At 31.9% G+C, this 23,505-nt stretch overlaps 1 protein-coding gene and 2 non-coding genes across 3 annotated transcripts in view; 1 reads left to right on the top strand and 2 right to left on the bottom strand.

Annotated features, from left to right (window-relative positions):
- The window catches only part of LOC123658203 (RNA/RNP complex-1-interacting phosphatase homolog), a 43,422-nt gene extending 37,999 nt beyond the window's left edge, over positions 1–5,423 (top strand). The window contains exons 7-8 of the mRNA XM_045593645.1: positions 4,719–4,826; positions 4,894–5,423. Coding sequence (XP_045449601.1) covers positions 4,719–4,826; positions 4,894–5,213 — 428 coding nt within the window. The 3' untranslated portion in view covers positions 5,214–5,423. The remainder of the gene's footprint in view (positions 1–4,718; positions 4,827–4,893) is intronic.
- A 6,995-nt stretch (positions 5,424–12,418) lies between these two features.
- Trnap-cgg lies at positions 12,419–12,490 on the bottom strand. The gene has a single exon. It is a non-coding gene; the product is annotated as a tRNA-Pro (tRNA).
- Positions 12,491–14,668: 2,178 nt separating this feature from the next.
- On the bottom strand, positions 14,669–14,740 carry Trnap-ugg. Its single transcript has one exon. It is a non-coding gene; the product is annotated as a tRNA-Pro (tRNA).
- Between the last annotated feature and the right edge of the window lie 8,765 nt (positions 14,741–23,505).

The raw sequence follows: 23,505 nt of genomic DNA, 5'->3' as shown, positions 1-23,505 counted from the left end.
CCCGTACCGGATCCCTAGTTGCCTCAGATGGTGAGTGTGGCTAGCCGTAATCAAACCGTTGGCAGATAATTACGATAGTAATGATTTCAGCACACTTCACACCCCACATCGACAATTTCGTGCGCCAGGTCCAGATATTTATGTTTTTTTTTTTTAAATATAATTTTAGGCTTGCGTTTAACCACCATTTCACCTGATGATAAGTGAAAATGCAGCGTTTTTTGTCTGTTTCGGCTTTCCCGAGGTTGGTATCATGTGAGATGGTAATGCCCACTAAAAACGCTCTTGACCGTCCATCACCACGATATCAAGATTGTTCAATAGTATTGCCCTGTCCGTGGAGATATATATGTCACGAGGAGCACGTGAAGCGCCTTGATAAACCGTCCGTCCATGCAGCTCTTTCTCCATCTATACGGTCCTCCGGTCAGAGGCGATCAGTACAACGGGGGGGAGGGGGGTCAAACCTTTATTACACACCACAACATCACCACGCATACAAAATTTTTAAGTGTTTATTAAAAACTACCCTAAGCGTATGATAGAGATATTCATTAATTTCAAAATGTTGTTATATGTATAAAATAAAGGCTTAAAGGATTTATTTCAGAAATCAAGTGATTTCATTGTTGGTTTCTACCATTTGTTATTCCTTTTATTAAAGAAGTTTATCTTTCCTTTCGAGTCAATGTTGCGTATGACTCTAATTTAAACCCATACAAAGTCGGAGCGGACAGCTACTTTGCGAGCATAGCTAATGGCACAAGTGGAAGTAGGTTTTGTAAACTTTGATGTAGGTACAATTCACAAGGAGAAATGACTTGCGTGGGAGAAAACTTTCGGCGAGGTGTTAATGCACGCCCATTGCCTAATTGTATTACTTTACGAGACCACCATAAAGAGTGTCATTGAGCAAAGCCTTTATAGATACTAATTGTTATTCTATTGTTGAAGTCGTCTCAAACTGCATGTTGATCATGACTGTAGAGTTAGTTCACTTGAATAAAAAACTGTTTCTTTATCATGTGACTTTACGTTGGCGGTTTATATTTTTCAAATCAAATCATGTCCACTAAGCAATATCGTGAAAAGTATATATTTTTATTTTCCTTTCTTGAAATTTTGTAAATTGTGTACCATAATAACAACAATAACTTAAATGAAGACAAGTGCTATATCTTCACCATCTCATTTGCAGTGTTAATATATTACGTAATTGGATCACCTAATTTTATTTGAATGCTTATCGTTAATGCTGGACACAACATACGATTTCAATTAAAGATCGATTCGATTTTAACTCGGAATGTATAACGCGTTTATCAAATAAAGAGCTGTAATGACATCTCACTCACTATTATAAGAAGGCCGCGTCGGAGTTCTCGTTCAATTGGTTTGTCAATACGTCATAGTAATCAAAACTAGTAAGTTCGGTCCACACGTCTAAGATTATCGGCAGCTACACTTTTAATTACATTGACACAAATCGTGGTTATCGTCGAACTTCTCACGGTGCCGAACTCAATATTCAGAATGTTCATTAAGTTCTAATTACGAATGAGCGCCCTTGTTTGTCTTGATCACCAAAACTAGCTTTTATTAGATTACGTGGGTAGTTTCAATTAATTGTGAGTAAAATAGTATCTGTCGGCGTTTTCATTGGTAATGGCTGGTTATCGGTCTTGCTAAGTAGATTGAGCGAGTTGTGTGTCATACGAGACTGGTTTTCTCTGTTTAGCGCCAGTTCTTCAAATATATTTAATTGAATCCAATTGTCCTTTTATTGCTATTATTACTTCATTTGTATTTTGAGAAATATTTTTATTATTAGTTTTTTTTTTATCTTTTATATCCCTTGTTATCAATGATGGTGGACTGTTTTTAGACAGTAATTGTATTTTTTTTAAATAACAATTGTCATTTTCAATTAGTAAACTCTTAACAAACGAAGTTGAGAAGTACACGAAAATCTGCTGGCAGGCTGTTTAAATAACATATCCGCAAATAGATTTGTCAAGTGATATTGCGTTAATAAATATTAAAAAAAAGTTTATTTAATAGTGTATTAGTTATAGCAAGGGTATTATAAATAAGCCTACTTGAGCTTTGAGGTGTCATACATGTTCGCATTGAAATAGGACGTGGCGCCCGGCTCGGTAATGCGACGATATTCATGTTTCACGCGCTATCGCACGCGAATCGCGCTCGTGTACTGATTTACAAGATATGCGCAGCACGGGGAATGTCCTACACTCGCTACTGTTATTTTCTCCAAAGGTGGTCTTACTTATCGACACATTCGACAAACTGTTTCGTGTTTATAGATTCTTACATAACAATTATAATTTTATAAATTTTAAATTATGTATAATATATATGGATATTATGTTACATATGTTTGTCATTGAACATTTCTATACAATGACTATAAAATGATGTCAAAAAATTTGATACTAGAAATTATTTGACGCGTGTGGCAGGAGTTGTCACAACTCTTAACATCATAAGATTGATTAATGAAGTATAGCTCCGTTATAGACAGATGACTTGCTTCTTGCAGATAAATATCAACTAAGATTTTTACTTCCAAAATATTTTGCTGAGATTATAGAAAATTTTTTTGTTAAATTTGTCTGTATGGAAACAGAAAATATGTTTGGTCTATTTTGTTCGAACATAAAATACTTGTAGACAAAGTTGCACTCGGAGCTAAGGGGGCCACGGTGACAAATGTAGCTGAGATAGTACTATTGGGAACATGATAACGTACGTTAAAAGATATAAAATTGTGACATATGGCAATAAAATAAATATAGATGATAACAACCAATAATTCGTTAAAGTATTTTTATGTCAAGAGAATTTTTTTAAATAAACGTTATGTAACACAAATGTTACCGCCGGTGCATCATAAAAATACCGAATGACAGAACGTGTAGTGCAACAGTTATCTTTTAAATACCTAATCAGTCAACATCTCATCTCATCCCACGCGTGGCGCCAAGGAGAATGAGGCAATGGAGCGTGTTGGAGAGGTGCAATTAGTCAAAGCCTGTTGTCGTCGGATAAAGTTTACATAATTATCTGTATTTTATGTCTTAAAAATAAATACATTATTTGTGCAATTATATAAAAATTGACTTGTAAAAGATTTGGATATCGCCAAAGGCGAGACATAATCTGAGACGCGTGTCTTAAAATCCTAATAAGCCGATTACGGTGTAAGGGGGTCGCTGCGTGGGTGAACTCTCCCATATCGTTATCGACTTGTCTCACAGTGCACTGAATGTCGGCAATCGATCCGCAACGAGATGTGCGCACCTAGCTAATGACATGTACAATATGTCGCGCATTTAGTTGTGATTGTGATGAAATCAGGACTAAGCTTTAGAAAGCGTACGAGACTCTTCTAGAATAGTGTTTTTTATCAGCTAGAAACTTTATTATAATATAGTAAGTCGTAAGTCTAATATAAATTACGATTTCTTTTTTATCTAAAATAAGTCCAATGTTTTTTAACTTAACGGCGCATATTTTAAAGAGTTGAAAAAAATACTCCTTAAATTTATTTTAGATAATATTTGTAAATTTTTAGACTCGTTTTATTTGAACCTGTTAATTAAACCTTGTACTTATTAATAATATTCATCATCATTATCACTATTATAATTACGGAATGCACTATTTTAATACCTTATATTCATTCCTATCTTGTTTAACTACTTTGAACTATTTTCTTAGGTCAGATTTGATGTTGGAGGTATGTAGTTGATTAAAACCTAGCAGAATACCCTAAGCTACAAATGTGTTTTTTTAGCATACACAAACGGTCGTCCATTCCTAAGGTAGGCGACTGATATAGGTACACATATAGCCGACTGGTATCGTATAAAGTTGTATAAATAAATATATTTATACACCCAGGGTAAATTTTTATTTCAAATTTTCATTTGGTCCAATCGATTGATTTATTTACAAATGTTTGGTTCACTGTTGAAATTTCACATTGCAACGACTTTATCTCTTGCATTCTGTTTTGTGTTAAAACTCTGTTTAAGAGATTGGCCGGTTAAATTTGCGTCAGAAAATTGCGTGAATAGTATCGGATAAGATTAAATCCCTAGATACGTATGTCATGCTACTTTTTAATTGGACTTTTAAATAAATTATTTCGACATTTTCTTTCTAAAAGAATTAAATGCAATTATATCAAATAAAAATATTGTAAATACGATTGCTAGGCGCTATGATGGGTGTGAATTTATCGTCCTACTTCAAAGGTCTTCCTGAGGAAGCGTCAAACCACGGCCACGGCTTCCGTTCACCCCGTCCACCCCTTTCGTAGGGTGTAAGCGGGTGAGAGTCAACGACCCCTGTCCGATGTTTGCGGTACGATTTTGAAGACACAAACATGAACTCGCCGTTTATTTTTCCGAGGATCATTTAAGTTATTGATCGAGCATTGTCTGATAATTCAATTGCAAATAGTATTTCCTAAAACCAGTTGGAGGTTGATTGTTTGTTCCGGCAGTACGTTGTCATTTTAATACTTTTGTTTCTGAACTATGTTTAAACTGGCTGTCGAAATAGTTTATTTGTTAACAAATGTTTTTTGAGTTGGTCATAACATCGTAATATCTTAATGTTTATTTTTACTTTTCCCTAGTATAATTGTTTCTTAATAATTATAATATATGTAGGTATCCTTTTTTTTCTAGACTGGCTGGTTGGTGTTCACTGTACACATGGCTTAAATCGAACAGGCTACATGGTATGCCGGTATATGCGCGATCGTCTCGGAATACCCGCTAAGGAAGCAATAGAAAGTATGTAAATATTTAGACATGATTCAAAAATAATAATAGTTTTTTAATTATTATTTTTTTTTTGTAGATTTTGAGATAGCGAGGGGCTATCAAATAGAAAGAGACAACTTCATTGCTGATCTTCTAGGTAAAAGTCCACCTCCACCTGATCTAGGAAAAGAAACGAATGTAAAACCTGTAGAAGAAAAATATTACGTTAAATCGAAATCAGTAAGCAGAAACGAAGAACAAGAAAAATACCCACAAAAAAGAACTCTCAACAGAATTACAAGTAGGGATAGTGATAAATCTAGTAGGTATCATAGTTCTAAAAAAATGAAACGATCACGCAGTATTTCAAAATCAAGTACTTCATCTTATGAGTTTGACTACAGATACGATTATTAACGGCTACTTGGTGAAAATAGTAAAGTTTTGTAACACGTGATGGGTATAAAATTTAATGTACTTTAAAAAAAAGAACAATGTGAAGTAGATAATTATTTTCAATTGTAAAGTGGGATTTATTTATAGCATAATTATATTATTTGAAGTACTGTATATTCGATGAACTCATTTGTATCATAAATAATTGTGTTTCCTCGCAAACGAAAAGAACCGATTTTAATTACATCCACAAGTAATACAACATAAGTAGACGAAAAAATAGTCAAGTAAATACGTGTTATCAAAGGTTACTCAAAAAGTAGTGTTCAGATCTCAATTAAATTCAAACGGGACCACATGACAAGCATATTTCGATCAAAACAAGATTCATCAATATCGGTACACCGAGTGAAAAATTATACGATACAACGTAGGTCGACGAAAAAAATAGTCAAGTAAATGCGTTATTAAATAACTCGAAAAGTTCTTATCAGATCTCAACTAAACTTAATTGATTTTAAAATTGAAATAATTTAAAAAAAAGTACCAAAATCGGTCCACTTAGTCAAAAGTTCTGGAGGTAACATACATAAAAAATACAATCGAATTTAGACCTCCTCCTTTTTTGGAAGTCGGTAAAAGTATGAAAAAGGCCCACTACGTTTGTTTTTTTTTTTTAAATAGATAATGTAAATGAAATTGTACAGGGAAGAGATATTTTCCAAGAATTTGAACGTGAATAAGATTGTGAACTTACAGACTTATTCAGAAATGAAAGTACAGACAGCAATTGAAGTACAGACAATGTATTCAGAAATAAAAAAAGGTTTACATTATGTAGTGTGTGTGTGTATTAGTATGTAGTATTGACGGAAAAGCAAATTGCGAAGTTGTGGTTTTGTCAACATATCAATTTTATCTTCATATTTTTTCTTCAAAAACACTAAAATGTCTATCTAAAACTTCGTTTATTTTTAATTAAATCTCAACATTTGAGAACAACAAAACTGAAACAACGCTTGATATGTTTCCGATGAGTAATTGGAAAATTTGAGTGTATATTCTTGTGATGTAAATAAATAGGTTATTGATTTCGTATATATATATATTGGCAACAATGGACTTTCAAAAATAATCTCTTAAAAGCTTATAATAAACTGTTTAAACTTTATTGTATTCGTTTGAGAAAGCATTCATAATATAATAACTAATAGTAATAGTAAATAGTAATAGTTTAATATTTTTATTGTATTACTTAATATTTTATTTTGTAAGTAAAAACAGTCAAGCGATAATAAATAAATATAATATTTATCTCAACAATTTAGTGCATTTCTATAACAGGAATATAATTATTGTTCAACTCCAATAGGATTATTTTGTACCTTTTATGAAAGAATCTATTGCAATAGAATATTTCATTGCCTTATATGTCTATATGCCTGCTTTCTGCTCGGTTGGTTGCGGGTTCGATTCCCGCCCGAGTCTGGGTGTAATATTTGTGTTTATATATTTATATGTATGTAAGATTTCTAAGTATATTTATTAAAAAAGTGTTTAGCTATATCAGCTGGCTGTTACCTATAACACAAGTATTAAGTTGCTTATCTTAGGAACAGATGACAGTGTGTGTATGTTATAAGATATTTATTTATATTTTATACCGTACAATTTTAACACTGATTAAGTCTAATTTTACTTTAAATAAATTTTACCAAAACCGTATATGAGTTTCTTTTAAATCGTTTTTTTTTTCCGGAAACGGATACTCGGAAATATGTAATGTGATGGAGTGATTGACGATTTTTTTTAAGAATAAATCAAAATGTGATTGGAAAGTGTGAAAAATGGATTTATTATGACAATTTTCATTCCTTAGCGAGAATTAACAAAATAGGATTGGATAATCAATAAATGTTAGGTCTAGACCCTTATCCGCTTAATCAATATGACAAATAATTCGATATAGGTGACAGAAGACAAAAATTGTAAGTCATGAGAACAACTCTAATTATGGTGAAATTTGTTGGATCACGTATAGTGACGTGAATAAAGTTGCACGTGCTTGATAGCATCGAGATGACTTTGAGATTGGGTGACGGTATGATGCGTTGAGTTTAGCGCGTGATGAAGGCACTAGGTTACATGCAGGGCAGAGGATAATAGGTAACAGCATGTGATTGAAACAAAACAAAGCAATACATTTTTATTCAAACTATTGTAATATACCAAAGCTAAATAATTCTTTGGAATGCGCTTGTTTTTGTCATACACTGTCATTAATATTTGTAAAATATTTTCGGGTTAAATACTCCGTTTATAGAGGATGGTTAAAAAGGCTTTATTTCATGGTAATCATAGTGATATGTTGGATCAGTAAATATCAAAGTTAATCAGGTGAGTATCGATTTTAAACGCAGGTTGAACCGCGAGTTAGTATATTCATAGAATGAAAGCGAAAAATAAATGTTTTAGTTGTATAATACATACAACTTATATCTACATAAAAACGATTCGCTAAATATTTTTTAATATCATATCAAAAATCGACCGTTCCAGCGGGGATCAAATTTGCGTCTCTCGTGCTCTAGCCAATTAAATATGGAACGATGTAAACGATAGATTCGATTTTTGATATGATAATAAAAACGTTTAGGATTCCCCAATGTGTGGGTAACACAAAAATAAAATCGTACGATTCGCTAAATGTGTTGTCAAGGGCGACCCTAAAACATTGCTAGATCAATACAGGTAATGTATTTTTTTAAGTGTCCTAATATTGTTTTGGACGCGCTTATTAAATAAAACATAAAAAAAATGTGCAGTAACTTAATGTGATACGGTAATTCGTGTTCCTAATTATGCTGGTGTGGGGGTGGGTACCGTAATTAGAATTTATAAACCTAAATTGAATTACAAGCAAAGCAAATATAGACACTGTCCCTTTCATATTTAAAAATTTTCATGTTTCTTAAACTTAAACAAAAGAATAATATTTACGTAAAGTATATTGTGAAATGCAAAGAAGTCCGATTAAATCTACGAGGCTATTTATTAAACAAAGCTTCTGGTTAATTGTGTGCGCAATGAAGTCGATTTTCTCTACCTGCTCCGATGCTCTTAAGATTGCGCTTACGAAATACGCCCGTGAAAGAATTTGAGTCACTTATTCTGGTTAATTATCATTTTTATGGTGCAGTCATATGTAATTGGTTCTTGGAAATATAAAATTTTTCCAAAGTAAAACTTTTATCTTGAAAATTTCGACAAGAGTACGATATTCTTTGCAGATAAAATAAATAATTAAAGCTGCAAGCAAGTAGGAAGATTACACAATATAGCTTAAATAAATTGAACATTTTATTTGCAACAAATTTTTCACCTATTACTTATCGATGTCTGTAGTTTACGTTTATATACGATGGTTTAATCCGAAGCTGATTTAGAAAATCGACTTGTGTTGTGTTTGCTTAGTCTTGTATTCTCGGTGTATTCACGGGACGTAGATAATGTTTCGTCTCTGATTTATTTGTTGACGATATCTGGTAGCTTTCGCGAGAAGTCAGTTCTCGGGCCTAGTCTCCATTATTGCTTTGTTTGCCAGTAACTCGCAGATTGAGCTAAACAATTTTGTTTTGTAGGTAGGTGTATTTTGTACTGGTATTCGTATAGTAAATACACTTTAGGGATTATTATATAAATGATATCATACATATAAAGAACACTAAAGGTTGTTTCGGTAAAAATAACATTGCAGCATTTGATGTTTCAGCCATTGATACTTATTTAAACTCAATGTTTAAAAAGCCCACAGACACCCACACACAAACACACACACTCACTTTTAACGGCCTATTTTATCAGTTGCTAAAAGTAATCTGACAATTTTTCACTATCAAATTAATTTATCCATCAGATGTTTCTATTCGCAACCTTTCAATAGAAAAGTTTTTCCAGTACCTGTTTTATCTCCCGCAGATAAATCATTTCAGTAACTTACGTGTAAGATGTACATAATAGGTAATCTATAATCCGGTCCTTAGTACAGTAATACCTACTGTGAAACGGTGTCAGTAACTAGAAATAAATTCTAGAATAAATCACTTCACTTCAGCCTATCGCAGTCCACTGTTGGACATTGGCCTCCCCAAGTTTGCACCAAGTTTTGCCCATAGTCACTGCGCTGGGCAGGCGGGTTGGGGACCGCGGGGCTGGCTTTGTCGCACCGAGGACGCCCAGAATAAATGTCGCTTGTTAATTTTTTGAGCTATGGAAAAGGTCGTTTTTGGCAGGATGCGAATTAACGGAACTCATACAGATTTATGAGTGTACTTCGTTGCTTCAAATCGTTTCAAATTTTAATTATTCCTATATACATTCCTACCTTTTTAGATTAAGGTTTTATATATACTCGGAGAAAGTAATTTAGATTAGTTAAGACTTTGTGAATTATCTATCTAAGACACAAGACAATTATAACTCTTAGCCCCTTTTCCTTAATAAATATTACTTAAAAATTGGTCGGAAAAACCTCACGATCCTGAAAATTTTAATAAAATTTTTGAAAATAAACACTCGTTAACTAGGTACCTATATCGTATTTTTTTAAAAACCGATCTTGGATATTACATATAAATGTTGCTATTTTCATTTATAGCAGTAATAATATACTCTGTTACGAAATAATATAATACGCCTAATATATTTTTTAATACTTGAATAAGAATATTCTTTACTGAGAACCCTGACATTTTTTAGTGTTGCGTTGTTTCGGGACGAGGATTCGTTTAGTTAAACGAGATCCATCATTATAGGCGTTATCTGTCGGTAGAACGAACGTAAATTAACTTCACTTTCTTAGTTCCTAATAAAATTTAACATCTTAACTGGTGTTATCTCATATTTTTGTTTCAAATCTTAACTACCTGGCTTCCGTCAAAGCGTATTTCTTCAGATCCTTCGCTTGAGTGACATCGATGAGCGTTTAATTTATGTCCATTACTCTGAGCTGTTTCTTTTTAATGTGCTCGTTTACATTGGTGACAGTTAGTGACGCTTCGGGCGCCATTTCGATTGTTATCGTTTTATTAGAAAACGTTGAGTAGGCCAGTTGTGCTAACGTATATTTATAGGTTTAGGGAAACTGAGTAAACTTGGAATAATTTAAATTATCTTCATCATACTAGCATTTCACCGCGAAAAAAAATCTTCATCACACTATCTAAATCTAGTTAGATATAATAGATACTGTCATCGAAAAATGGAAATTTTTCTTCCTAAAATATTTCATTTTTAATCTTACCAACCTGAACCAACTTAATTTATTTAATCTAGAGAAGGAAGTCCACCGTAACGTAAATATTTAAAGAAGGTTACCTATCTCTATTTTTAAAAATTAATAACTACTACAACAAAACAATCAACTTTCAAACGTTGATAGGAGAACTGCGGAAAAGTGAAAATTACCAGTTTGAAAATTACTACACTGAAAGGTTAATGTGGTTAAATAATGTTAGTTTAAGTTAGTTTAAATAAATAAAGTTAGTTTGTGGTTTCATATTTAAATTGTGACTTGTTAATATGTATAATCTTTAATAAATATTTAATTAATTTAAAAAAATTGACCTTTAATTTTTTCTTTTTGTCTGGACGTCAATTTAACATTTTTCACAACAAGAATGATTTTAATACTCGTCGTAAATTTTACTACTCAATAAAGTTGTTTTCAACCATCAGTGATTTTAAGAAGTAGTCGTTGAATCGTACTTGATTATTTTGTCAATTAATTACTACAATTTTACGACTTCAACTTTATTTTCTTTTAATTTGCAACAGTGTTTTGTTAGCAATAAATCAATAATCAGTTAATTCGAGTACTACATATCAACTTCGAATGTTTATTAGTTTTAATTTATAGTTACATACAATTCCTTTTAGACAATTATACAGCATGCTTAAAATATGCTTATATTAATATTTTTATTGATGATTTACATTCGTCTTTAAATTATTAATATAAGACTTTCACAATTAGAATATCTTTTATAATCGGAAAAGACATATATCGATGATCCTTATTAACTACTAGTATTCGGTGGAACGTAACTAATTAACCGCACTAAGTGTTTTAAGTTTAAATATTCTTTTATATAATTCTAAATGTGCAATAAAGCATTAAATTTGTAAATAATTTATTGTATTCACTTTGAGTAGCGTTTACAATAGAATGCGGATGTTTCTTTTTTTTTAAACTATTTAATCCTATTATATTTATCAATTTGTTCCACTTATTTATGTAAAATTTAGTAAAGACGAAAATCATGTATCTTGTTAGAACCGAATATAAAATATTTAATGGCTTAATTTGTTTTGCAAATTACAATTCGTTAAACTTTATTTATTTTATTTTACATGCGAACAGAGACCGAAAAATGCTTCGAGATTTTAAAGCAAATTAACAATTACCAAATTTTAATTTCTGATTCAAATCCAGCGATCACATCTAAAAAAAATTTTGCAAGATTGTTTAATTAACGAACAAATCAGATGAGTGTCGTAGTATGTGACTAACATAATAAAATAACTTGAATATCTTTTGACGTAAAATACGCTTGCTACATCGTCTATTTTTATTTCAACTTTCAATATTAAATGATATATTTTTTTCTATAATTTATGAGACAAAAAAGGAAGTATGAGATTACAAGGCGTGGGCTCATACTGATATGTAAATTGGCATTTTCAAAATAATATTATATCTGAAGAATTTCCATAATAACGTAAACGGTAATTTGAGGCGATATTTCGATAAGATTGTGTAAGAAAGATATGTCTGTTAGTTACTTGTTCTATTTTTCGTTCGATACGTAGAACTTTATCTGGATTTGAAATAATATCGATGGAAGAGCAGGAAGCGATTTATTAAAATTTGATCGCTTGATCACAGGGTGCGTGTAAAAAATAACAGGCCTTTGTTGACTTTGATATTATCCTTGTTAATTTTTTATTTATTTATTCACTGATTCCATTTATTACCTCCGACGCCGCCAGAACCTTATTATTAATCTTTTGTCGTTTAATAAAATTTTATTTCAGCTATGTTTGTTTGTTTTTGTACCTATGTTATATTTCTTTGGAACAAATAAAACAAATAACGAGATTAATAATTGATCAAATAACTTATAATGTGTGATACCGAAATTTTAATGTAATATTAAAAAGAAATAGGGCTCGTCCGGGATTTGAACCCGGGACCTCTCGCACCCGAAGCGAGAATCATACCACTAGACCAACGAGCCGCACATGCCTTATCTTGATTGAATGAAAATGAGGGAAGGTTAAATAATTTTCCACTGAAGTCTATCTGAAGCACTTAACTAGTATGTTAACTATTTAACTAACGCGATTGATACTACTGATCGTGTGTGGTACAAAATAAAATAAGCCTAATAATGACTATAATGACGGAGGCGCTCGATGGTTCGTGATAGTAGGATAATGCGATTGTTTCCGTGATTTTGTGCATCTCTCATCAACAACAAAAAAGGATATCAACTTACGAACCTTGTTCGTGTGTTACTTAGGGTTTGACCTTTATTTTCATGTATCAATTCAAGCATGGATACATTTAAAAAAAGTAGCTTTACAAATATTTTCTACTTAGTTCACCAGCTGTAATGGAAAATATAACTTGATAACTTTTATATCACGGAATCTCGAAAACTGTTTCAACGATTTTAATGAAATTTAGTATGCAGGAGATTTCGGGGGCGATAAATCGATATAGCTAGGATTCATTTTTAGGAACTGACGTTTTGTTCCTGTTTTTAGGCAATGAAAAAATGGCTACAATATCGTTAAAACACGAAGGTAAATTTCGCATTTGTCAATAAATTTGTAATAGCTCAGGTGGGAAATCGGCGGGTCGGGATCGATCGAGAAGACCACGGTTCAAATCCAATGTCTCCAGACCGATAATTTTTCCTTTTTTTTTTCTTATTGCACTCATGATTTTTATTTAAATAACCAGTTCATATTTTTTATTATTATATCGGTAAAATCGAAAAATATTATTCATATTTTATCAATATGTAATTCGTATTTAAATATGATTTCCAAAAAATATGATTTATTAAAAATACCAAGCTAAGCTCGGTCACCCAGGTACTGTTTGTAATAAAACAAAGAACTTGAATCACAAATATATCAAAATATTTCTATTTTGAGGACACAGGTAATATTGATAGTAGTGAACTGTAGGTGAGGGGGCTCGGAAGTAGCTGATATCTGGTGACTGGTATCTATATACCTTAAACTATATATATTATGTATTAGTCAACTTCCAATCAAAACTGTAGCGACCTAAAGGTGGAATATTCCTTACCTTATCACACCGTAGGTACCTACGTACACCCATGGAAATAAGAGTGTAAAGAATTCTAGAACTTATGAATTCATTGTTCTTATATTAACATAGCCTTTTATTTAAAACTTAAAAAACAGTTCACAGTAAACAGTCAAATAATGTTCCACTTCTTGTGGCTTCGTTATTCTTTTGAAACTAAAGACAAAGTTTAAATTAAAGTTTATTTTTTTTAAATAACTTCTATAATATATTTCTGTTTTAAGCTACTATTACAAAAAAGGGTACATAGGGACGGAACAACTTCAAATGACTTGTTATTAACGTTCACATAATTCAGTCGATAATCTTATTAATACACTTGTAAATGCTGGATACATATCATCAGGTCAAATAAAGCATTTTTCTTTCTTGCCGAGTGTAAGTGATAAGTATAATCTATTGGTAATTAAATTGTAATATATTGAGCATCCATGTTTTCTTTGACTCATTAATGGACCATTATTCTTTCTTACGGATCTTAGGCAGCACCGTTTTATTTATAACCTATTTATTATAATGCGTTTTATTGAGATAGAAATGAAAATATTGTGTATTCCATTTAGTAGAGATCGACTTGTAGTCATTTGTATAGATAAATGTGACTGTAAAGTATTGTAATATAAATTTAGTCGTCATTTGAAGTATTTACTTACTGTTGTACTCTTACGTTGTTATGTTATAGTCGAGAACTAAGACTAATAATAGTCGATAGTAAGTAAGTTCTCAAGATTTCTGCGATTTGCGCCATATAATATATGCTATACGTACATAAATATACACTTGGCATAGTACAAAGTAAAAGTAAAAAATAAATAAGTTATGGGAGATGATTCTTTAAAATGAGTTGATTAGTCGCTTCCCGCTGTCTGTATGCTTAAATCTTTGAAATTACGTAACGGGTTTTGATGCGGTTTTGTTTAGTAAATAGAGTGATTACAGAGGAAGGTTTATATGTATAATATATGCATATTATAGTAGAGGAACACTGATAGTGTTTGCAACCGTTCGAAGCCGGGGCGGGTAGCTAGTAAAATATAATACACAATATAAGCATTAAAATACAAAAGTAGTAGGGCTCGTCCGGGATTTGAACCCGGGACCTCTCGCACCCAAAGCGAGAATCATACCCCTAGACCAACGAGCCAATTACTTGATATAGTCAAATTAAATAATTATCATAATCAAAGTAACTCTAATGACGTTTTATAATCTTAGAAAACAAAAATAATTTAATTTCATATTTGTAGTTACCTAGCATAACATAGCTTTATTTACCTCTAAATAAAACCACGTATGAGTAGTAACATCTTTTTTTTAAATTTATTTTATTTCAAAAATAATTACAATGGTTTTACAGCTTGATTTTCCTCGCCAAACTTTGCTGTTTGATGGCGAGACACGCTCTTATTTAACACATAAAGACATTGTAAATAGGCAAAATATGAAAACATGCACGTAATGATGCGTGTAGGCGCCTGAAACACCGGCGGTTTGCGGGTTCGATTTCCGCTCAGGATCGATATTTGTATTTGTACAAATATTTCTTTCCGGTTTGGATGTCTGTCCTTATGGGTCTCTTCACCGTGCCTCGGAGATCATGTTAAGCTGTCTGTCTTGATTTATATCATAAATACGTGATAGCGATTGCTACTCATAGTAGGAAACATATGCGGATATGTTTCTTACTATGAGTAGCAACTCGCAGTGCAGCAGCGTGGTGGATTAAACTCCAATCCTTCTCCAACATGGAGAAAGAGACCTATGTCCAGCAATAGGATGTTACAGGCTGAATCGTGATCGTGATCGTGAGTAGAAATGGAGTTCTAAATACATAATTATAACTTGTAAATATTTACCTACAAAAGTAAAATTTTAATGATTAAGATAAACTAAAAGCGAGTATGACATTGCGTTAAATGTAGAATTTTTAATTTTTGTTTCGTAGTATGTAACTAGATGGCTATAATAAATGTATATACAACTAGCCGACTCTGCAAACGTTTTTTGCCTATATATTATTAATCCCTTTAATCCACTCCCTCGTATAACTCTGGGGTATGAAAAATAGATTTTAGCCGATTCTCAAGCCTAACCGTATGCTCACAAAATTTCATAAAAATCGGTTCAGCCGTTTCGGATGAGTATGGTAACTAACATCGTAACACGAGAATTTTATATATAAGATAAAGTTGAGTGCTTTGAATAAAGTACATGTTCTTTACTAAATCATATCTAAGCGACAAAAGTTCAGTTATTATCAATATATCTATGTCTATACAAAGTGCAATCATTACATGGCTTGATTAATGTTTGTTGCCGATTCTTCTCTGCAGAATCTACATTCCGAATCGGTGGTAGCTTCACTTTTACAAAAATAATATTTTATTTTTAAAGCGTTAATTTGTAAAATGACGATTCGAAAGTGCTCTTTGAGCCTATTTGAATAAAGCTATTTTTTATTTTTATTTTGATTTTATTTATTTAAAAAAAACACGTAGGTACTCCACAAGCTTATGTGTTCTTTTTGAAAGTACTCATGTGAATATGATGCTTCACCACACTTTACAATATCGGCAGCGATCATATAGGAGAAAATCTACGCTTAGAAAACAGGTTGCAGTAGTATCACCATATGAGAAAGATGCCTCCTATGTGTGAAATGGCATTTAAGCTTTCCATCCCTTGTCGAAGATCCACTGACTGTGGCTTATATTTTATTTCTTTACTCGAATAAGTATGTATTTACCTATATAAATTATATATATATATATATATTTAAATATTGATAGTAGAACGAGTGTTACTTATGTATATTCTTCTGATGTCGTCATACAATGATTCTGCTTTATTTTGTTGTTCGTGCGTCTATACGTATATTTACTAATCACAATCAAGATACTGAATGATAAGAGAGGGTTTAAATGTACGTCGATGTAAAATATAAAAATCTAAAGAGAACGAGAGTAAATATCTGTAATAATAAATACTTAGCACGCATATACACAACATCGACTAGATACTATAAATACGAAAGTAAAAGAAATTTAATTAAAAAAACTTGTTCCTCCACCACGATATACGAAATAATGTTGCGAATCTTCGCATAGTATTCGTAAGTAACTGTACTGGTAAGAACTGTAACTTACACTGGTAAGATTGTACGAATAAGTTTAAATATTTGGGTTATTGCAATAACATTTTGACACGATCTTGCTACAGTTTTACTGGTAACTAGCTGTGCCCGCGAATTCTTCTGCGTGGAATTTAAAAAAGTTATTGTTCAGTTCGCAGAGTTATATAATATATAATTTTCGAAAATAAAAGTAGCCAAACTTACTCCTTATTACATCAGCTATATGCTAGTGAAAGTCCCGACAAAATCGGTTCAGCCGTTTCAGAGATTAGCCGGAACAACCAGATAGACAGACAGACAAAAATTGTAAAAAATATTATTTTTGTATAGGTATGTACCGTGAATACATCCATATGCATTTGGTAAAAAGCGATTATTTTAATAGTACAAACTGACACTCCAATTTTATTTATTTGCATAGATGTATAGATATACATATCGACACCTGATATGAAGAACATTGTAAGTAAAGAAACAATGTTTTCTAACTATATCATCAAAATACTGAGGGGGAAAAAAGGTGTTTCAAGCCAGGAACCATATTATTTGTACGTGTTATAATACTTATACATTAAGTTGATATACTACATTATTGGAACTATTCATACAATGTTTTTAAACTAAAACAATCGTATTTTTTATATATTATATCATTGTAATTTGAACAAAAACAGCTTTCCTTGGATGTATCACAACGTGGTTAAGTCATACTACAGAACGCAAAAATTAATAGTAGAACAAATTATTTCATTACGGATGCGGCTTTATTTAATATCACTTGGCCGCTTTTTGTAAAACGCTCTCCTGAAAACTTAACAAAATCAGATACAATGTTCTTTATATCAGGTGTCGATATAGGCTTATAAACTTTATTTCTTCATAGAAAATCTTTAACGATGAAGTGTTCTACGAGCTGATTTGTGAGATTTCTTACGACTCGAATCATAAAGAGTGTTTTGCGATCGATGTCGTTTTATTAAGTGCGATATAAGCTGGCGTTGTAAACAACTTGAATTGCCTTCAAAATTAAGTAGGTACAGTGGTATATATGATATAAGCACCTGAAAGGCGACATACAGTCAACTACAAAAATGGTTTAATAGTCATCACCTTTATCGTTATCAGCCGAGAAAATTGACAGATCTCGTGGATGTCCCTGAAAGGTTGTGGGTGCTGATAAATTTTTAATCCGATGAAGAAAAACTAGTGTAAAGGGAAAATTTGAAAAATGTATGTCTTTTTGACTTTATTGACAAAGTAACAGTGTGGTGGGATAAAAAATCTGTTGCGTTTTCTCTTCTGAGGAATGACGCATTTAGGTACTACTCAGACAACTTAATTAAAAAAAAAATATCATAAATTTTACTGTGAAGATTTGAAAACAATTAAAAATAAAACAAGATATAACTGGGAAATCTGTCGAGTTTAATGTCGAGTATGATGATGATGGGATATTTTATTTAATATTATTTTGATCTATAATATTAAAAAAAATTGACAAGTAGGCTGAATGATTGGACGAACCAGTGTACTAAAACTAATGAAGTTTTAAACGACTTTTGCAACTGAGTATGCTCTGTGACCGCAGGTTTACGAGCTAAGTGCGAATTGGTCGGTGGAACCGACAAACAGCCGCTGAGAGTAAATGTTATGCATGGCAAGTGTGAAATGATTTTCCCACCGGTCGAGTGTTTGTAGCATATTTACATAAATTATATCTTTGAATAAATCTCTGGGCTATCAATTTTGATGTTTCTCTGAAGATACTGCTTATTATTCGAATATGAGTTACAAAAATATTTTATTGTACATTTCATAGTACTATTATGAACATCTTGATTTATTCGTAGCGAGCCGTAAAACTGTATTTCTGTGTCATTTCCCATTATTATTGAACAAAACTCGTGAATTGGATTATTAAGGATTGGGTATCATAAAGTTTTCTAAGACTTTAGAAGAAAACCAATTAAAGTTCGGGTGTTATAATTTAATCATTAATTAATCTTTAGCAAGTGATCAATTACTATTTAGTAATGTTTTCAACAAAAGTAAATGACGTAATATTTAAAATTAAGATATTTTACTTCATACTGATGTGAGACTACAATATTTAATTCTATTTGTAAAGAAATTTAGACTTGCAAAGTTTTGAGGTAGCCAACCAACGAAAAAGTACATTTAAAATGTTACATTATTCAAATCCTAAGTAAAGCTATAGTTCCATTTTTCAGCTGTCCCTGCAAGCTATTTTTTTTTTATTATCCTGTATAGTGTATTATATTAAATCAAACTGGTTAACTGCTGGTTATCATATGTGCGCAACAAGAGTTGCGTCACCTTTGGAACCTAACCATCAAATAACCTTTTTGTTAACTCTCGTTATTTTTAATATTATGATATAATTTCATTAACAATACATTTGAAAATAACATAATTGTTATTTATATTTTCTATCATCTTCATTGGGTAGATCGAGTTCTCTCCTTCATGGTTGGAGTATAAAGGAGAAAATAGCGGCCAAGTGCGAGTCGTACTCGCGCCAGAAGAGAATTACTACTCATCTGGCTCAGGGACCTGAAGTGAGTCTTAGCCACTGAAACTTCGCACGATCTTGCACGATTTTCCGTCAATTATTGGCTTGGAAGTGCCTCCAGCAGTATCTGGGCCAACCCACCGGTCTACGTCCAGTTGGTCGATCCAGATACGCTCTCTCAACTGCTCGATCCTCCACCATGCGTTTGACATGTCTGAGCCACCGCAACGGATGGGATTTGGTAACTCCAATGATGTTTGGCTCAGACAGCAGGTTTGCAATTTCAGTATTAGTTTTTATTCGACAGCTGCCGTCTTGCCCTTTAGTTGGTCCAAGATCTTACGGTAAATTTTCCTTTCCGTAACCAGAAGCCTATTCTCCTCTCTGAGCGTAAGTGTCCAAGCCTCACAACCCTACATCAGGATTTGACGAATAATGGTTTTGTAAATTGTGATTTTTGTCTTCCTACTAAGAAGCTTGGACACCAAAACCTTGTGCAGGGCTGCACTGCACCTCAAGGTGTTCTGTATACGGACCTGTATTTCTTCAAATTTTATTTGTTGTTATAGCGGCAACAGAAATACATAATTTGTGAAAATTTAAACTGTCTAGCTATCGCGGTTCTTGAGATATAGCCTGGTGACAGACAGGCGGGTGGACGGACGGTCAGACATCGAAGTCTTAGGAATAGGGTCCCGTTTTTACCCTTTGGGTACGGAACCCTAAAAAAGATTAATATTCCCTTATTGCTTTGTTGTGAAAAGACATCTATAAGCATTAAAATAAAGCACTTATACTAAAGTAATCAAATATATATATTCTAAACACTATTTAACGAAATATGTAAAATTATGATATTTGTTTTCTATATATCAAAATAATCTAGTCGTAAAAATCTTAATCGAAAATTAGTTGTGCGAACAAATAGAGTCATCTTATTTCGTCAGCCAACGGAAGATGGCAGTTTTGGCACTGTATTGAACTGCAACACATGCAAGCCTGCCGACGGAACCTCAAATTGCTAGACGACATCCATATTTCACGCGGCTTTCCTTCGTTTCGGTAACTACGATATGTTGCAGATAGTATGTAAAAACAGACATTCGGTATTGTAGATATTTACTGCTTCATATTATTTTGTCTGTTAGAAAATAATTAGTAATAACTTTTTAACTAAAGTGTATAGGTATAGTTATTTTGAATGTTGGGCTTATTAGGTCTATTGTAACTGTTTACTTTTAAACAACTCAAAAATGTAAATCTTCAAGTGCAAACCGTAATTAAAACTAATATATTCAATTTTTTGTAATTCGCAGTTACAAGTGTAGTAGAAGTGGCAGTTACGTTTTTTTACGTTAGGTTTTAAATAGCATTTAAATAAGCCAACATTTCACAGCGCCGGTGAAATTTCACAATAGCTGCAACTATTTCACGCTCATTGTATTTCAGATGTAATTGTATTCGTCTACGTATTCGCGAGCTTTATTGCCCATATCAACTTTGCGGATGCTGTTATAAAATTATTATTTGCGGGCGTATTAACTGTCAACTTTATTTTTATTGGTCCGTGACGCATCGTTATACTTTGTATGGGTAGTTTCAAGTAGTGCTTGTTAATTTCTTTTTGAATAACTACTATGAATTAAGTGTGTAATGTACCTACATTTTGTAAAGTTGAAAAAAGAATTTTATTTATTTGTACGACGCTATTAGTATATAAAAGGTCTCATAAACGTCAATTAATTTAAGCATATGTATCGACTAAAAGTGTGACTTTTTAACAACTTTAATGCTTTCAGGTACATCGTTTCATGTATGTATGTGTAAGACCATATGAATATGCACCTACCTATGCATACTTAATACTACAGTAACAACACAATGTTGGTTGTTTATGACCATGTAAATTTGAACGCATGCAAATGACACGGAACGCGATTCTCAACAGATTCATCTCGAGCTTTTTCGATATTGGATACTTTTGCGGGGTTCTAAAATTGCGCTTACGTCTTCAATAATACTTTCAATAATACGTTTAGTATTTTTTGTATTTTCATCTTGTTTTGTACGCTTAGAAAATATTAATGTTTGATATTACAGATCGTAAATAAAGATGGCATCGATTTATCTACTATGATATTCGTACGTGGAATTGTCCATTTTGTATATTTTATATATAAAACACTCGGTATGATTGGATTATTTGTTATTCAACGCATAATAAATTAAACATAACGCAGAAAATATATATGAGAGTCATTTGAAAGCTCGCTGAACAGAAGAAGAAGCTATATAATACAATTATATATAGCAAATTGTAGAGTCAGTATTGACTATGTGAGTTGTAAGCGTTCAAACAATTAAATCGGAAAAACATTCTCCAGTATACAGATTTTTACTCTTTTTAAATTAATGAATAGGTATATATATATATTAATTATATTTAAAAAAAAAGTTGGACACTCAAGATTAGGTTTCAGGTGGAAAAGCATCTGCAATTAGGACTGCCGATCAAGATTTCAGATTCCTCAAATACAGACTTATTCTAAACCTGCCAAATTAAAAAACTTGTTTACATGTGTATATAAAATGATGGAGCTTATGATGTAATAATTTAGATTTTTAATTTGAACACTCTACATACGATATCACTTCTTAAGAAATTTAAATCGCTACAAACGACAGAATAAATACTGGCGACAATTTTAAGTGATCTTCGTGATGATTAAATAAAAATAAAAATTATTTCCTTAACATTTTAAATAAAAGGACGTAGCTGCAAAGAGCGAATACATTATACGCCAGCCTAGCCTAGTTAGTATTTAAAATATATTTCTATATATTTTCAAGAACTTAATTTTACATATATATCAACATTAAGCCAAAATCAACCTAGAAAAAACATACTGTACGAAACATAACAATCACAATGTGGAAGCAACAATTTAGTGTCTATTGAAATCCCTTTTTGACGCTTTAATATTTTTTATAATAGGCGATGATAACGGAATTTAACCTGTCTCGATTTACAGTTATAATTATCGACTTGGACATTAGCATTAAGCGGGGTATTAGCGCTACGAGTTTTTACTCCGTGATGGTGCATATTCAAAACGATTAGCAACATGGTCTTTAAATTATTCATCTTTGGAAATTTAAGGTTTTATATATGAAATGCTAAAACGTTTTATTGTAAAGGGTAATGCAACGAAATGGGTGCTAAAATATTAATTGTATTAGAAACTCATTTTTTACTTTGATACTGAGTGCAGGTGGCAAGTTAAGTCATTGAGTATTAGAAATAGAAATAGAGTACAGATTTTTGCCTTCATTAATGTTAAATCATCATCAAAGTATCATTTCTTCGGCTGTAATTATAGAATAATAAATTTTAATGCAGTAAAATTACTGCGAATTACAAAAAATAATAATAATAAAATACAAAAATTTATTAAGTTAGTTAACAGAATAGACTTTTAGTGTAGTAGTTAACAATATATGTAGGTTTTGCTGTAGCGGTCGCTGTTTCAATCTCACGACTATCACGAAAAATAATAAATATATCTTATCTTATCTTATACTATTAAACGAGCAATTCTTGTATATATATATAGAATCTGAATCTCGGAAACGGCTCCAACGATTTTCATAAAATTTAGTATTTAGGGGGTTTCGGGGGAGATAAATCTATCTAGCTAGGATTCATTTTCAGGAAATGTCGTTTTATCCCTGTTTTTAGGAATTGAAAAAAATATCGTTAGAATAAGAAGGTAAATTTCGCATAAATCTATGTAGTTGCAATAGCTCGGTGGGAAATCGGCCGCTCGGGATCAACCGAGAAGATCATGGTTCAAATCCTCATGTCCCTGATCAACTATTTTTTCTTTTTCTTTTTCTAATTGCACTCGTTATTTTTTATTTTAATAGACTGTTCTTATTTTTTATTATTATGTCGGTAAAATCGAAAAATATTATTCATATTTTATCAATATGTAATTCGTAAAAATACCGAGCTTAGCTCGGTCACCCGGGTACTATTTATATAGAATGTACAGATGTTTTTCGTTGTTTGTAGGCGTTAGTTGATTTTATGTGGATTTCCGGATCTTTGACAAAATATGTAGTCCTATTACAGACGGTTGAGTTTGAGATATATAGTCTAATACAAGTAAGCCTTTTATTATACGTATGTAAAATCATTAAAAACGTAGCAACCGTGAAATACTCTTATTATTTTTACACT

This window comes from Melitaea cinxia, chromosome 12 (assembly GCF_905220565.1).
Source record: "Melitaea cinxia chromosome 12, ilMelCinx1.1, whole genome shotgun sequence".
Lineage (NCBI taxonomy): Eukaryota > Metazoa > Arthropoda > Insecta > Lepidoptera > Nymphalidae > Melitaea > Melitaea cinxia.
This window is presented reverse-complemented; position numbering and strand designations above follow the sequence as displayed.